Below are 17,149 nucleotides of genomic sequence, written 5' to 3' on the forward strand. Positions count from 1 at the left end.
CAACCAATTTTTTTTATTGGGATAGTTGTAGCAATAGTTTATTCATGTTTTCGTTAGCTGTTTTTATTACTTTTGTGGTGCCAACAGAATAAAAAAATGTAGCCACAGCCAGCCAGTCAGCTGCAGCTGCAACTAAGCTGCAACACACTGCCCAAGGCAAATTGTTAATCAACTCATTTGTCAGTTGTCAGTTGATATACCTTTGCCTTTTCCCTGTAGGAAAGAATTAAGAAAAAAAAATTTTCAGTTGTCAAACCTAATGTGTCAAAATAATAAACATTTATTGATTTACTTTGACCTCAATTCGAAGTAGTTTTAATACCGTTTAAAATGTCTTCTCTCATGCAAAAATGTAACGACGACAACATCCCTTTGGCCGATGACGATCCCCAAGTGATAATAACAGACGACGTGGACAACAACCGTTTGGACCACGGCCGGTCCATGGATTCACTCCCGAGTTCCTATACAGGGGGTTCTTCAAGCCCAGGGTTGAATGGACCAGCTAGTTTTGAACCGGATTCTGGAATAGATGAACAGGAGGAGAAGGCGCGGTTGATATCGCAAGTTTTGGAGCTTCAGAACACATTGGATGGTGAATACCTAATTTTATTGGTCTTCTGTTATTGATTGTTCAATAGCTATTCGAAATTTCCAACTTTTCACAGTAACTTCATGTCCTCCCCGGATTAAAATTATCCTATCATGTCCAGGATGTATGCTATATTCCCATCATAAATTTAGCAAAGATTGGCTTAGCTATGAAGCAGTGCACAAGTAATGAAAGGCTTATTATTTAAATCATGGCAAGAATGTCTGGCATATTTTTTTGGGATAAAGTGTGCACAGTGCATAATGATGAGCCAAATTTCATCATGATGAAATTAAGCTAAACAATGATTACATAAAAACAAACAAACAGACTCACAATCACAATAATTATAATATTAGTATGGTTTCTTTGTTTCCATAACTTTTTTAAGTTACTACTACTGGCACAAGCCAGATGGTGGACAACTGACATATGTATTATTATGTTATGATGATATTATATTGCTCTTTGTTAATAAAATTAATTTTAAATAATTAATTAAAAATTTTAATTGTTTGCGTATAACTGATCACTACATGCACATGTTTCATACAGTTCAAATTTAATTTCCAGTACACACTTAAAAACATTTTTTTGAAATTAAAAGTTTTTTAGAATGTTTACAATTATTTTAAATTTGCAGATCTGTCACAGAGGGTTGATTCAGTGAAAGAAGAAAACTTGAAACTACGCTCAGAAAACCAAGTGTTAGGTCAGTACATAGAGAATTTGATGTCAGCTTCTTCAGTATTTCAATCCACTACAGCAAATGTCAATAAGAAGTAATGTATGTGTTAATAAAATGAAGGGCACAAGGATAAAAAATTGGGGGTCCTAAAACTTCTATGGGCTTTATTTTTTTAAGGGTCCAGAGTTATCTGTGAAAATATCAAACGGGTGCTGCGATGCTGAGAGTTGCAGGAATACTTTGCTTATAATTCATCCTAATATGTGGCAATAAAACTTAATGTTGGTAAAGTTATCAAAAAATTAAGAACAAATTTTTTTCAGTGATAATTTTATTAATAAAGGTTTTACATTTCGCTTTTCTCAAAGACCTCAAGATTGAACATACATTATTCTAGCCTTGTCCCCTTCAAATAGATATATCCCTTATAGCCTACAATTAAGCTAACTAAGGAGAAAATTTGCTATAAAAAAAAATCAATTTTAAGAAAAAATATAATGAGATTTTCTTACTTAACTAGCACAGATTCTTAGCATACATCTTAATTTAGGTTTTTTATTGGTGCTGTTTCTGAATTTCAAAAGTCTCAAATCTAAACTGACTAAAAGTAGTGGTACTCTAAAAGGAATGCTGAGCAGGAAAGCACTGCTTTAATTTACAGATCTGTTATTTAAGTGTGTGTTGTGTCCAACAGAATTGCTACCATATTAAATGATTGTTTTAATCTCTGCTTTTATGGAGTAGCATCTTCACATTTTAGATCATCATTTACCATTGAGTAACATGAGGAAGCACTAACTTGACAGCAAATAAAAAAAATCCTTGATTATAACTTTTTTATGTCCTAAAGCAAAAAAGGTTAAACTAGAAAATACTGTTTATATTTTTAGATAGATTCTAATCTCAATTCCTTTTAAAAATATAAATATTTTCTAACATTTTTGATTTTAGTTTGCCTTACAGTGTTGCCAGTGTCAAAAATTAAATATTAAGTGTGGTGTTAAATACAAAGTGAGAGTATAATATGACACTACTAGACTAATATGGATAATTTTTGAATTGCATTGACTTTTAATTTTTTTATTATTTACAATCTATAGGAATTTGTGTATAATAATTTATAGTAACATACTGGTGCCAATTCTTTTGTACATGAATCTCTGAAGTAAACAAGATTGACAATTCTTAAACAGTTACACATTAAAAGTGATGGAACTACAGTCAACACTGAGAATTAAGTTTACATTACAGATTTGTATACAACAGAGATGGCACCACTTTTTATGTTTAAGTTTGTTTTTTGTTTTGTAAATATGCATTAAAGGGAGCCTATTACTAAAATAAGGTTTTTAAATAATCGTAACATTTTATTCACCCAGTTTTTACTGTCTTAAAATCAACATTCCATACACTTTTTACTTTTGTTCACAATTTTTACTAGTGTATAAGGGCTCTATTTGTATTAAATAAAATCTCGGCGTTTGTGTAACTGAATAATATTGTATACTAAACTAGCTTATAAATATAAATTATTAAACAAAATAATACTCTTTTATTTCAAGAACTGGTTGGACGATTCATAAAGTAGTAAAAGAGTTTTTAGACTAATTTAAATTAGTGATATCTGCATATCGTCTGCGAAAGGTGCAGAACTCCTTTGTGGGGTTGAGTATACGCTTTTACAACATGATTCCTAAGAAAATTCTTGACCTACCAATGCATACGTTTAAAAAATGTGTAAAAACGCATCTAGAACAGCAAGGTTACTATACATTTGATGAATTCCTCAATGACAAGGTAGAGTGGAAGCAGCCAGCCTCGCTCTCATTTCCAACAAAATAGAAAAATGATTGTAAATGTTGATGTTGGAAAAGAGCAACTACTGAGTTTCTTCTCGGCTCTTCTCGGTAGAATCTGCTTTCCGAACCGGTGGTAGAGTCACTACAAACGTACATACTTGACGTGTCGAAAGTGCTTATAAAGTAGGCCTACTTGAAATAAATGAATTTGAATTTGAATTTGTGACAGAGCTCGTCAAGAGAAATAGTAGGTATTTCTCTTCACGAGCTCTGTCATAAAAACTCTCGCCGGCATGATTATTTATGCCGCCAAGGACGTGGTTGCCGGTGTAAAAGAGGCTTAGCAGCTACACTTCAGGTTGTTGGATGGCGGCACTTTGTTATATATTCCTTGCATGCCTGCGAGATGTAGCTCGCTTATGGATGTTTCCAACTTGCCATCGGGTGGGCCATCTGCTTAATCTGTCCAATTATTTGGTACCATTAAAAAAATATATACTTAAGTGATTCCTCTTGAGACTTGTAATTCTCAAATATGTATTGGGAAAGATGTGATTATAGTTAATTTAGATATAAAATCACGGCGATATATTCATGAATCATGACTTTCTCACGGTTTACTGACTACTCCAACTCAAGTACGTGATTGTGACTCAATATCGTGTAAGGATTATAAAAAAATAATGACGTTGTGTATTAAACGGGAAACCACGAGGAGACTGTGTGACTGCGGTTACTAGAAAAACCTGCATTACCTAAGCGACTTAGTACCTACATAAAAACTTCAGTCATGCAATTGCCAGATACCGGCCGCGTGAAAAATACGTGACCTAAACGTGACGTAGTAATGCACAGTGTTGGCAGGCTATTAAAATTCCCATTAGATTAGGTAAACTTTTTGATTATTTTTTAGGTCATGACTGGGGCATCCACATTAAAATTTAGAAATTTTAAATTCCCAAATTTCCCGTGCTTGGAATCGAACCCGTGACCTCTTAATACAATTAACAGCTCTCGTCGCTACGCCAGAGAGGTCGATTATATAAAGAACTTAAATTTGTGGTTATTATACCACAAATTTAAAAGAGATGACATCCCAATGATCACGGCACGGGATAGAAAAAAGATGTTATTATTTCATGGTTATAATATTGCAAAATATTTTATAATATTTTGTAATTCTAAAATACCTAGTCTATATGTATAAAAATGTTATGATGGTTTGTGTACTTACTCAAAAACTCAAAAAGGTCTGCACCGATCGTTATATATACCGCTAGTTATATATATGTAATTATAATAATAATAACCAATATTTAATCTATCTCAGAAAAATTGGTGCTATGTGTATGTTTTACTGATATTACTACGTATTACCTTTATTATAGCAGTTGGATCAGAATTATTCATTTCTGTACCAACTGCTTATTCTAAATTTTACCTCAATGATCTATCTTAAATCTCAAATTATGTTGTTCAGGTAGGTATGGGACTTCATTATCTTTTCCTCAATTTTTCCGGGAAATTATGACAACGTCGGGAAAACATTTATGCGTCGTCCTCTTCAAACACATGAACAATCAATAGTGTCGCTCTTTGTCAAAAAATTTAGTCGATCTGTGACAGTGAAAGTGAGTGAACATATTTCCTGACGTTGTTAAGTGTTAACATAAAAATGCCGAAAAAACTAAAAGTAGTTGTAAAGTCTCTGTATTCCCACGAAATTCGTAAAGATGTCAGCCTAGAGAGTTTAAAATCATTGAAACTCGAGGACGCCTGGCCATTTATCAGAGATGAAATCGAGATCGAAATTGGGAGTAACCAGTTGGTTTGTATCCCGCATATTACAGAAGCCGACCTGTATAAAGTCACGTCTTTATTCGTGCCGAATGAAAAAGAAACAAACGGTAAAATGTTCACACCGCTTGGGGAACTGAGAAGGAATATAAATAAAGAGAAGTCTGACCCCGAATACGTTAACCTGCTGGACCAGGACGATTTTCATGATCAAGATTTTAAGTTTCCCCACGAAAGCGTAAAGGTACTTATTTTTTACATTATTAAAACCTACCATAATTTAATTATATTTTCATAAATCGAATGCATAAGGCAATGACCTTCGTACATAGGTATCCTGTGCTGTGAATCCCAAGTTTATCGATGTCAAAGAATATAATTTTTAAAACAAACATAATTTGGAATGTTATTTTTTATTTTACAAGGCAATTCTTATGAAAACATCTTATACAGTTAGCTTTATCAAGAATCAAACAGTATTTACAACCACCTGATAATTATCAATAATTTTATTGGCATTGATTTAAAGTCTCTTATTTGTGATGTTGGGCTTTTTATTATAATTGTACGACAGGATTACTTTACACGTACTAAATGATGAAATTAAATATTATATCCACCTACAAAATTATACTTTACAAATATAACTTATTCTACAATATGTGGAATTGGCAAAATATAATGTCTTCATCAAATTCAATCAAATTTGAATTGGCAATCCTTTACTACTTCCACACTTCTTTCCACAATAGTAAAAGCAAATATTACACAACAGTTCCTGCAAAAAATAAATTGTTACTATAGATTTTAGTTTCTTAGCATGTTTATGTTCAATGTCACATTGTGCTAATTTTAAGTTAACTTATAATTAACATTGAACTGGTTGCTTAGTACCTCTATAATATCTAATCTCTACAGATAAGTAATATTGATTGAAGATCACTGTTATTATTCTGTACAACAAACCTTCAGAATGTTTAATTATTATTGACAGCCGAGTGGCGCAGTGGGCAGCGACCCTGCTTTCTGAGTCCAAGGCCGTGGGTTCGATTCCCACAACTGGAAAATGTTGGTGTGATGAACATGAATGTTTTTCAGTGTCTGGGTGTTTATCTGTATATTATAAGTATTTATGTGTATTATATTCATAAAAATATTAATCAGCTATCCTAGTACCCATAACACAAGCTACGCTTACTTTGGGGCTAGATGTCGGTGTGTGTATTGTCGTAGTATATTTATTTATTTATTTATAATTATTGAATAATGTGTAACTAGAAATATTTTTTAGCATGTTGCACTATGCATCCTGGTTTTTATTCTCGGCTTGGACAAACCAGAATTATTAAATTGGTATACTCTAACTCTGTGCCTTGGAGAGCAGGTTAAGCTATCATTACCAGTTATAATAATTGTTAAAGGCATTCCAGCATATGAAATGTCTTAAGCTCTGTACCTCTTTGAATGAATGAATTTTTTATTATATGTAACCACATAAAAATACAGGAAAAATTATAAATATCTAGTTTACATTATGTATACAATTAGGCAGTCTTATAACTATATATATATATATATATATATATATAAATGAATAGGCCAGTAGCCAGGCCCATGCATACTGAATGTAGGTTAAATAAGATTAATATATATATATATTTTTAATTAACAGATAACATTACAAGATGAAGCAATAAAGAACAAAGTGAGAGTGATCATGATAAATTTCTCCCAATCAAGAATTCCGAAAGGCAAGGATTTTTCGAACAAAATTTACTTGGATGTAAAGAACAACGAAGGTAAGAAATGGTTCATTGTTTCATTAAACAGGGCATTTATTTATTTCTTTTAAAACCATTATTAATGTCTGTTTTTGTTGACCTCCCTGGTACAGTGGCGAGTACTGTGGTCTCAAGTGGTAGGTTGGGTTCAATGCCTGGCAAGGCTTATTTTGGGGCTTGAATGATTTTTCTGCTGTGGTGGGAGACTTCAACAGAGGCCAGTTACTTCACTACTGAGTAATATGTACCGCCAAGTAACTTAGTATTTTGGCATGATGCTGCTTTGAAACCGATTATGAGTAGGTATGAGTATTAGTTTATTACAACCATTTTTTTTTTCAGCTCTGAAAGGAAAGAAGTCTGTTTACATGATAACCAGTGTATTAATGGCCAAAACCATAGAGTTTAGAGTGACCCGTGGAACATCTTCAAGAATCTTCCACCTTGGAAATGCTTCTCCTCTTGTGTTTGGCCTGGAGGAATTTTTAATAGCGGATGATGGGAAATTAGTTGCCAAGGTATTTTTATTATTATTTTTATTTCAAACTAGAGGATCTGGAAGATATATTAAACACGACATTTAGTCGATGACATTCAGATAGTTGCACCACCAACCAGGTCCAATTCTAACCATCCAGGCGCCCATTGAAATATACACAAAAAATTTCACCAAAATCAGTGCAGCCGTTAGATGACAAACACGCATACAGTAGAATTTTATTATATATCACGATTTTAACAGTTCACTATAAAATAAAAACTTCAATAAAATGTAATTCAATTGAAATAATATATAAAGAGCTTCTAGTATAAGTTTTCAATATTGACTATGACAAAAACAAGATAAAGAAATTTAGGTACAGCTAGTGAGAAAAAAAAACAAAGTCAAAATAGGTTCATCACACACAACGCACGCTCGCACGCAAAAACGCACGAACGCACGCACGCACGCACAGACGCATGCACAAGCACAGACACGGACACGTCGAACTTATAACACGTCGTTTTTGTGTTGGGGGTTAATAAAGAGAATATTGACGTGCGAATCCCATACAATTCGCCTTAAGGGTTGAACAAGCCTCATAACAGTAGTTCCACCTTAAAACCTTTTCAGTCATTCGAAAACGTGTAGATTAAACAATCCTGATGATTTATCGAAACGGGTAGTGCTTTATTGTTGTTTTATCAACATCCATCAATGTTACACATAGGAAGTTTGCCTACGCGTCACTATGCTATGTAAGTCACGTAGCTACACGTACGTAACGCAATAATTAGGTACTCTATTAATTATCACGTTTAAAGTTGAACACTTACTCATTATTATTTTTAGCATAGTTTCCCGCAAGCTCATCCGTACACAATTTTCGATAAGCAAACATTTTAGAAAAACGCCTACCAGAACATGGCTTATCATCGGATTTAGATTTTTAATAATATTCCTGTTCATCACACAAACATTGTCCAGTTGTGGGAATCGAACCCACCGCCTTGGACTCAGAAAGCAGGGTCGCTGCCCACTGCGCCAATCGGCCGTCAAAGAAATATTCAGGCAATATATTTTTATGCATTATCACTATAAACAGGTAGCGAAGAGCTACGACTGCAATTAAATATCGATAAGATAAAGCAAATAAATATGTAATCCACCCAATCATATAATTTTACTGCGAAATATGTCCTCAAGTAGGTACTACCTCTTTTTTATCTTCGATCTTCACACATGTGAAAAGTACGTCACTTTTCACATGTGTGAAGCGTCTCACGCTTGTGAAACGTTCACGTTTGTATGTGCACACGTACATACAAACATGAGTGACTGAAGTAGGAAACCGTCGGAACGAAATTATAACTTACTATTTATCATTATTTGTTTTAAAACCTGCCTCATTGGGGACTCTTAAGCTCTTAATTCAGCTTTCCTATTAGTAAGGAGACCAGTGTCCAACGTTAATGGTACGATAACTATGAATTTATATGAACACTTTTAAACTTTTTCTTTTATTGGGGCACCCTGGGTGCCCCTTGGATGTTCCAGAGCACACCCTGATATACTCATGCTCATTTTATCCAACCCCAACGAAGTAAAATATTCTCTTTCACTTATGCAAAAATTACTTTCTAATATTATAAACTCGAAACTTTTTTTTTTATTCCTCTTCAAATTAGCCTGCAATCTTACCTGTTGGTGACGATGCAGTCTAAAACGGCCTAATATGTTAGGGGTATGGCAGTGACATTAAACTGATAGGTACCCCGAATTGGTAACCTATGGTAGGGCGGTAACTAGCCACGGCCGAGCCTTCCACAAGCCCAGACCAGAGAAAGTTCAAAACTATAAATTCCAAAATTGCCCGTCACGGGGATCAAACCCGGGACTGCACACATAAATCTAGTAAATCTATAAATCTAGTCGCCGACCGTGTTTTTTTGATTGTCCTCCCTTCACGCTCTAACCAAGCAACCTTGACTTTTCTTTCTCATAGAGTAAAAAGAAGAAGAAGAAGTAAAACCCCTATTGCTCGTATAACAAACAGGAAAAGAAACAGTAAGGAGTATACAGTAAACAATGTAGACATGCAAAAGCGGCCGTATTGCTGCAAGCAATCCTTTCCTTCTTACTTCTTCTGTTAGTTGAAAGGATTGAGAGTAACTTATACTACTTTTTATCCCAAGCAAAACAAACCGTTTCCACGCGATTATTTAAAAACCGTAATAAAGGCAGACGTAGAACGCGGGCGCTAAAGCTCAATTTGCTATAATACCCGAGAAGCAGGAAAATCTGCTTTCCTAAATGTCTTCCTTTCCTTTCTTGCCAAAATGTTCTTTCTACTACTACATATTTCTCACCATCATCTCTCTATGATTTTACAATTATAAATGCTAGGTTCTAAAAAATATTCATTTTTTTTTTTTTTTTTTTTTTTTTTTATTCTTTATTTATTCGGGACTTTTCTTAACAATAAGAATGTCAGCCCCATCGTTCCCTTTACAAAAATTGATACTTCCTTTCTCTTATCTTAACTTAAAATCTAATAGAATTCTGGCTACCTCTGAATAAGGTGCCGCCAGAATACTTTGCCAAATCCCCATAAAAAAAAAAAAAAAATATATATTCATTTTAAATAATATAACTCCAACTGAAAACCGATTGCACAGCTCTCGTTACTCAGATCCCTGACCTACATATAACTCTTAATGAGCCATAGCCATGACGTATCTCAGTGAATTTCCATGATATTATTAAATACTTGAAACTCGCATCTCTCCCATGCGTTTTCCATTAACCTTTAGCGACTCGGTTGCTGGCAATGTACCAACTCTTTAGCAATCAGATTAATTAATCCTCGTTTATAAATGATTGTTATAAATTGAACTATTTAATACAAACTGTACTAACTATATAAGTATAATTATTTATTTTGTTGTACCTATAAATTTGGCAATAAAAGATGTGTATACACAGCATAACGGAATTACGAAATAATATAGAAGGATGCGTAAGTATATTTCCTTTAATATTATTTCGTAATTCTGTTACATACATATACATATACGCACGAGTAACCAATCCGCCGCAATCAATATAATCGATATATGTATTAATATATGAATCAAACTGAGCTTAGACAATGGGTCATTATGAAATGTAATATGTTTTTCATTTAAGCATCAGTAATAAAGTATAGTAACGGTAATCAATGCAAGGAAGTTGAAAGTCCTTGAATGAGTTGATGAGCAAAAACCCACTGATGTTATTTTTTAATCACCGCTCATGAACTCAATGGTATAAGAACATAAAAAAAAAATTGCTTATTATCTATGGTCGTTATCTTTGCCTACTAATAAAACGCCATACTATTTATTCTATACTACAATAGGTATCTGTACATACTATATACTAGCAACTTTTGTTTCGCATGTTAAAAGTAACCGATATTTCGGTAATAATATACCTATACCTCTATTAAATTGTTTCTAGACGATTCGATGTTGATAGGGCTTTTCCGGAACAGGGGATGAAAGTTTTTGTTAATCCTCTCATACCTATACCGATTTTAATAAAACTGAATTAAAATCAAATAAACATAATATACCTATTTTGTTTCTTTGATTAAAAAAAAATCAAGGAAAAAAACTATATCAATAAAAAACTATACTAATAAGCTGGTAATATTTAAATACTTTGCGACGTAGATAGTAAAGTGGGTGTGTCTTCATAAATATTTATAATCTTATCGGAATGTAGGAAAATATATAATTTGACGTTCTGCGACGTATTTACTGCTATATGATAAGTAAATGGTTTGAAATTAATGATATAGAGGTCAAGGTTTATGTAGCGTAAATATTTATCGGTTATTTCTATATACATATCCATATTTAAATTACCTGATCTAAATTTATCGTAGGTAAATATTTTCACATAATACTAAATGTATATTTTATATCAGTCCATTACTGGCATACTAATTTCAGACCCGTGTGGGTCTCCTCTTACAATGAGAGTCTCTACTTTAGAGTATACTTTAGAGTATAGTTCACCACGCTGACCAAGTGCGGATCGGTGCACTTCACACCTCTTCTAGAACGTTCTGGAGATCTCTCGGGCATGCATGTTTCTTAACGATTTTTTAATTTAACGGTTAAAGTGATATTTAATTGCTTAAAATGCACATAACTTAGAATAGTTAGAGGTATGTGCCGAAGTACGAACTGTGTCCCCCGAAAGTGAAACCGAAATCGTAACCACTATCTATCACCGCACGTACTCTATGTTATATTTGAGTAAAGTTAGTTTATTTTAATACATAGTAGGTATCATGAGATTGTTAGATTTGTTATATTTTTAAATTTTTGTTTCGTGTTTATGTGTCTTTATATCCAGCTACCTGAATACAATAAATGAATGATAAAAAAAAATATATACGCCGTAATTATTAATCGTCGAATGTCGGCTCCTTGGCGCTGTAGTGAGCGCTGCGGTTTTAAGATGGAGGTCCCGACCTCGATTCCCGGAAGGGACAATTTGGGAATTTATTTATTATTTATTTATTTAACTCTTTATTTGTACACCACTATGAAGATGGGATAATAAAAAAAACAATAGAAATACAAAGACAGAAGTAGAATACAAAAGGCGGCCTTATCGCTTAGTAGCGATCACTGCCAGGCCACATTTGGATTAGGACAAGATGAGCGAGCGCGGACAGGTGGTGTAAAATTATTATAAACCTACATTCAAATAGCTAAATACAAATACATAAACCAAATTGCACAAATAAAAAAAAAATGTAATAAATAAATAATAAACTAATGTATACTCAATCATACATAAATTTTAAGAACATATAGATAATAAAAATAAAACATAAACAAGGTAGTAAGATTCGTCATTAATGAGCAAGATAATATGCTTTCACCGCGTTTTTAAATGTTACAAGTATGAATTTTTAAATTAAATTTATAAAATAATATAATATAGAAAATCAGATGAATTTATAAATTCATCTGATTTTCTTTGGCCTGGTCTGGTGGGAGGCTTCGACCGTGCCTAATTACCACCCTACCGACAAAGACGTGCCCCTAAGCGATGACGCGTAAAAACCGATTAGGGGCATGGATTTAATGTAACTGACACACTCCCTAACAAGTTAGCCCGGTACCATCGTGGACATCATCATTACCTGGTAAATGAGATTGAAGTCAAGGTCTAATTAAAAAAAAAGCCCCTTAAATGTATCTGATCTAGAATAAAAACAAAGCAATTTGCAAAATCATTGAAACGACCGCAGTTGGTTGAAATCACGGAATTTTTATTAAGTGCCGTAATCTGATTATGCTGGTATATGTTATCAGACGAATGTTAATATACCTATTGTTTAGACGCACCATCACATCAGACTTACTCTAAATGCCTTAAGTGTATGCTTTCAAACAGTGGATGCATACAGGTAAGCACAGGGTACGATTTATTAAAACTTAAGGCTAGGCTTTTTATAACTCTCACAATGCCCACCTTTAAGTTTTCTATAACTCGTACTGGAGACTGACTCCATTTTATATCATCTACCCTGTATGCACGCCACTGGTTTCAAATGTAATGAAATATTAGTAAATCAATAGGTTATCAAACCTCCTCCATTTTAAGGTCGGTGAACAAAAGTCAGTTATAGTTAAGGGAAAACTGTAACGAAACATTTCTGTATTTATTTCGATTGCTTACACAAGAGAAACAGAAACCGTTCAAGAAACAAAATAAGCTTGAAGCCATCAAACTGCCTTAGATACTCTTGTTTGGTAACAACTTACAATAGTTCCCTTCCCACAGTAAGAAAAACTAAATCGATATAAAGTCCGATTATAAGTGTTTGTCCGATTTTTTTTGTAGAGGACTGGACGAAATGTTAACGTAGTGGTTTATGTTTTTATAATTAAAAAAAAACGAATAGTTTTTTTCTTTATTTAAGGACTAGACGACGAGTTTAAGAAAATGCGAAAAGTTTTTTTTTTGTTTGAACGCGCTAATCTTTGGTACTACCACACTGGCTTGAAAATTCTTTCAATTTGATGGCGAAACTCCGAGGCAGGCTACAGGACGCATCACCAAAAATACTTTTACTTTTATAATATACGTTTTCATGTTATTAATTTAAGATGCCTAACTCCTGAAAGTTCAACAATGATTAATACTATAATTCAATGTGTTATTAGGATCTATCGCAATCTGAGTAATTATTACTGTTATCTACAACAAAGCCATATACCATCAACATAATATAGGTACGTACATATCTACAGAAGTTTACTCAGCAGCTAATGTAATCATGAGGCTGTTAAGACGATAATTCTGTTATGCATTTAGTCTTCGTTTGATAGTGTACGTCGCGTCACGGAAGCTGACCTGTCTGCCTTACACCTGCATTGACAATAACAAACACAATATCGCATGATAAATATTAGTCTGTTTTTAGATAAAAGTATCGTGTATTCCAAGACTATTAAATACTCTTTTTAGTTTTTTTAGACTTTTTAGTCTATAGATTTTCCTTACTTATCTTATGCAGTAATGAAAATATTTTCGTTACTTTTTATTGCAGAGTATATTTTGAACATATTGGAAGATGATAAAAACTTATTTAAAGAAAATCTCTTTTTATTTCATTTTATACATTTTTAACACAATTGTTTTTTTTTTTGTGAAAGTTTATAAAATGACAGTTGAGAAATCAAATTTTACCTAAATCTGTTCAGCCCAACTGCTTAAATTTTTTCCAAATCGTTGTTTATCATCATCATCGCCACCACCTCAACCAATTGACGTCCACTGCTGGACATAGGTCTTTTGTAGGGAGTTCCACAATACACGGTCCTGGCCCGCTTGCCTCCAGCGGCTCCCAGCGACTCGCCTGATATCATCTGTCCACCTCGTTGGGGGCCGAACTACGCTGCGTTTACCGGTGCGGGGTCGCCATACTGTTAGAGCTGTTACTAATTCAAAACTGATTAGAGGTTGGCGTATGCTACCATGTTTCACAAGTTCACGGGTTTATATTTAGCTGTCGGTACTGGTTATATTAATTAACATGTGATAATAATCTTCAAAGCCCGCAAATAGGTGTTCCGTGGTAAATCTCAGCACTTAAATTCATTTCCCCTTTAGGAGTGGAGGCTTTTAATAATAATAATCATCAACAACTTGCTCTTCGGTTTAGCCTTATCGATTTTGAGATGCCTTACTATCGGTACGACCCTGCGTCAGTTCTTGAAAATAGCAGTGCATTGCTCTACTGGGATCGAACGATTATCACTGACAGGTATATTACAGCTAATAGACCTGATATAGTGCTAGTCGATCGATCAGTGCGCCGTGCATTAATTGTTGACATTACCATTCCGCATGACGATAATCTGGTGAAAGCTGAAAAGGAAAAAGTATCTAAATACTTGGACCTTGCTCACGAGATTACCGTCATGTGGAATGTTGAGTCGACCGTTATTGTTCCGATCGTCGTTTCAGTCAATGGTCTTCTCGCGAAAGCTTCGACCAACATCTTTAGAAGCTTTCGCTTGGTTGTTGGATCAAGGGTCGGATACAGAAGACAGTAGTCCTTGAAACGGCGCGTATTGTGAGGAGTTTCCTCACTCTGGAGCCCTGACCGCCGGTTACTTGGGCATTCAAAAGCCCCGCAAGCGGATGGTGGAAGTTTTTTTTTATAAATTTTTAATAGCATTGCTAATAATTTAAAAAAAAAAAAGAATTAATGATAGAGTAAAATAATAATAATAATAATTGTTTAATTCAGGTAAAACCCATCTCAATATACAGGTAAAAAAAGTAGCAAAGTATTTTAAAAGATCTAAAAAATAATAAATGAAATGAAAACAATTAAAAAAATACAAATAACTTACTATAAACTACTTATGTGTAGGAATAAGACATTATTAGATAGAATAAGTAATATAAATTACATTTAGTTTAAGTAGTATTTAAATTAATTATTCCGTTTCTCCTTTCCAGGAACCAGTGACAATTAAATCGAAGTGTTTGCGCTGGCAGAAGTTGGATCCCTCCGACCATCTCTATATCCCTAAGAAACAGGATACCGCTTGCGCACAGTAAAAAGCGATAAACCAACAAAGTATAATTTTCATAGTTATTGTAGAAGCAATTTTGCCCATGCGTGGGCTATTTAAGGATTTAGAAATGTAATAAAAATATTGTGCACGCAAATACAAAAATTCAAGTGACAGAGCGTAACTGAAAAACCAATATAATGAAGTCCTTTATGTGCTCGCCACGGGGCAAATCGCGTCGCGCAAAATTTTGCCGATGAAAATAAATGTATGGGTAGCATGCTTGGTATATTTCCATACATTTGTTTCAGTTACTTAGAATGTCTCGCGGCCACGATGTTAGTGACTCTGTTGTAGTTAATTCTGCGACGATCGGATTATGGTTTTTATAGAAGCGAGAACTAACTAATTTATTTTGAGCCAGTATAATATTTGAGCCATTACAATCGCCTGCTTCAAGAATCTAGCTTTTATATATTATACACAGGAATTTTATAGGAAGTAGATATACATATTAACCTGCACCCGGGGATAAGCCTGTTGATTTTGGCCCATGATTTCTTGTCACGATAATACCCTGCCATAAAAAGCAAAAAATTAAATGAAAGCGTTATATAATTAACGATGCATTTAAAAATCCAAAAAAAAAACTGAACAAAATAGGTATTACTGCGGGAATGGGAAGGATGGGAAGTTTTGTCTTTTGCAATCTTTATACAGGTTTGTTAAAAAAAAATTATGATATTCTTATCATCAGAAAATATATTCAAAGTTTAAGTGATGCATTTACCATACAAACGAAAAAGTTAATATTCTAACCATTAACCTTTCAACTTTAAAAATAAGTGTAGGTGTCTAAAAAGAACGATGATGGATGGCAATAACATGCAAAACAATTTATGTTCTAATTTGCATAGACCATTTATAGCTTTATATAAAAATTTACCTTGCCCAATGAGCAAAATAATATCAGTTCTCCTTTTACAGGATGTCTACAGTAGTATGCTCAACTGTAAAAGGGCGTGTTAGAATACGTAAGAAAATTTGGACAGTTTGAATATCGGTTCCATGGTGTAATGGTTAGCACTCTGGACTTTGAATCCAGCGATCCGAGTTCAAATCTCGGTGGAACCTGATGTTTTTGTTTTTATTTTTTTTGATTTTCTTTTTCATTTGTATTTTTATTTTAATTTTTTTTTTCAATGTAAAAATGTATGGATTTTTATTGCATTATAATTTTTTTTTCACTCGAGTGTAATGTAATGGGCCTAATCGGTAGCAAAATATTTGGCTGCATTTGTAGGCTTATAGCACGATCCGGCAGCAGACGTTTTTGTAGATGGCATAGCCATGACACAAGTAAATTAGGTACTTAATTTTCTAAAAAATTTAGGCTTACATCACATAGTTTAGTTTAATACAAGTAGGTTAGTTTTTTAGAGTGTGTCTCTTTTGTGATATTTAGGACAAAATATTTAAAAGCAATATTATTTAGTTTAATGAACAACTTTTATTGAATATTAATTGGAAAATTCTTTAAATATCTACCATAAAAATTTACATTCCAATAAATCAGATAATTATGCTCTATCTATATCTCTATCTCTCATGATTTTTATCGTACATTATCACATGATATATGTATTTTTTATTATTTATTTGATCAAAACTGGAATTATGTAAACGTCAGAGTGCTTTGAAGAGTGTTAAATCCAAAGATTTTTTGGTTTGATATTAATAACCGATATTTTGTAGCAAATATGTTTGCTCTTTAATTTAAACCACACATAATATAACAAAGTTGTTAACAACCAAATGGTTTAACTCGTTGACAAAGGTGTTTTTAAAATTTTCATTTATTTTTTTAAGCTATGTGTAAAACTTTTAGGACTCTTCACAGAAAAGAAAGATGAAA

General features: G+C 33.4%; 2 protein-coding genes and 1 non-coding gene across 3 annotated transcripts; all 3 read left to right on the top strand.

Annotated features, from left to right (window-relative positions):
• The first annotated feature begins 252 nt into the window (after positions 1–252).
• LOC120633857 (short coiled-coil protein homolog) lies at positions 253–2,737 on the top strand. The gene is made up of 2 exons (XM_039904227.1): positions 253–595; positions 1,236–2,737. The coding sequence occupies exons 1-2, from the start codon at positions 331–333 to the stop codon at positions 1,376–1,378; spliced, it is 408 nt and encodes a 135-aa protein (XP_039760161.1). The 5' UTR covers positions 253–330; the 3' UTR covers positions 1,379–2,737.
• Positions 2,738–4,666: 1,929 nt separating this feature from the next.
• LOC120633649 lies at positions 4,667–16,295 on the top strand. Its single transcript, XM_039903940.1, has 4 exons — positions 4,667–5,120; positions 6,549–6,675; positions 7,000–7,175; positions 15,179–16,295. The coding sequence occupies exons 1-4, from the start codon at positions 4,755–4,757 to the stop codon at positions 15,278–15,280; spliced, it is 771 nt and encodes a 256-aa protein (XP_039759874.1). The 5' UTR covers positions 4,667–4,754; the 3' UTR covers positions 15,281–16,295.
• Position 16,296: 1 nt separating this feature from the next.
• On the top strand, positions 16,297–16,368 carry Trnaq-uug. Its single transcript has one exon. It is a non-coding gene; the product is annotated as a tRNA-Gln (tRNA).
• Positions 16,369–17,149: the final 781 nt, after the last annotated feature.

Source organism: Pararge aegeria, chromosome 22 (assembly GCF_905163445.1).
Source record: "Pararge aegeria chromosome 22, ilParAegt1.1, whole genome shotgun sequence".
NCBI classification, from domain to species: Eukaryota; Metazoa; Arthropoda; class Insecta; order Lepidoptera; family Nymphalidae; genus Pararge; species Pararge aegeria.

What these genes read in the sequence shown, in the direction of transcription:
- LOC120633857 (XM_039904227.1), top strand. Translation starts at nt 331, where the DNA reads ATGTCTTCTCTCATGCAAAAATGTAACGACGACAACATCCCTTTGGCC. An exon ending in GCTTCAGAACACATTGGATG is followed by an intron (nt 596 to 1,235) that starts GTGAATACCTAA and finishes TTAAATTTGCAG; the next exon opens with ATCTGTCACAGAGGGTTGAT.
- LOC120633649 (XM_039903940.1), top strand. Translation starts at nt 4,755, where the DNA reads ATGCCGAAAAAACTAAAAGTAGTTGTAAAGTCTCTGTATTCCCACGAA. An exon ending in TTCCCCACGAAAGCGTAAAG is followed by an intron (nt 5,121 to 6,548) that starts GTACTTATTTTT and finishes TTTAATTAACAG; the next exon opens with ATAACATTACAAGATGAAGC. An exon ending in GGATGTAAAGAACAACGAAG is followed by an intron (nt 6,676 to 6,999) that starts GTAAGAAATGGT and finishes TTTTTTTTTCAG; the next exon opens with CTCTGAAAGGAAAGAAGTCT.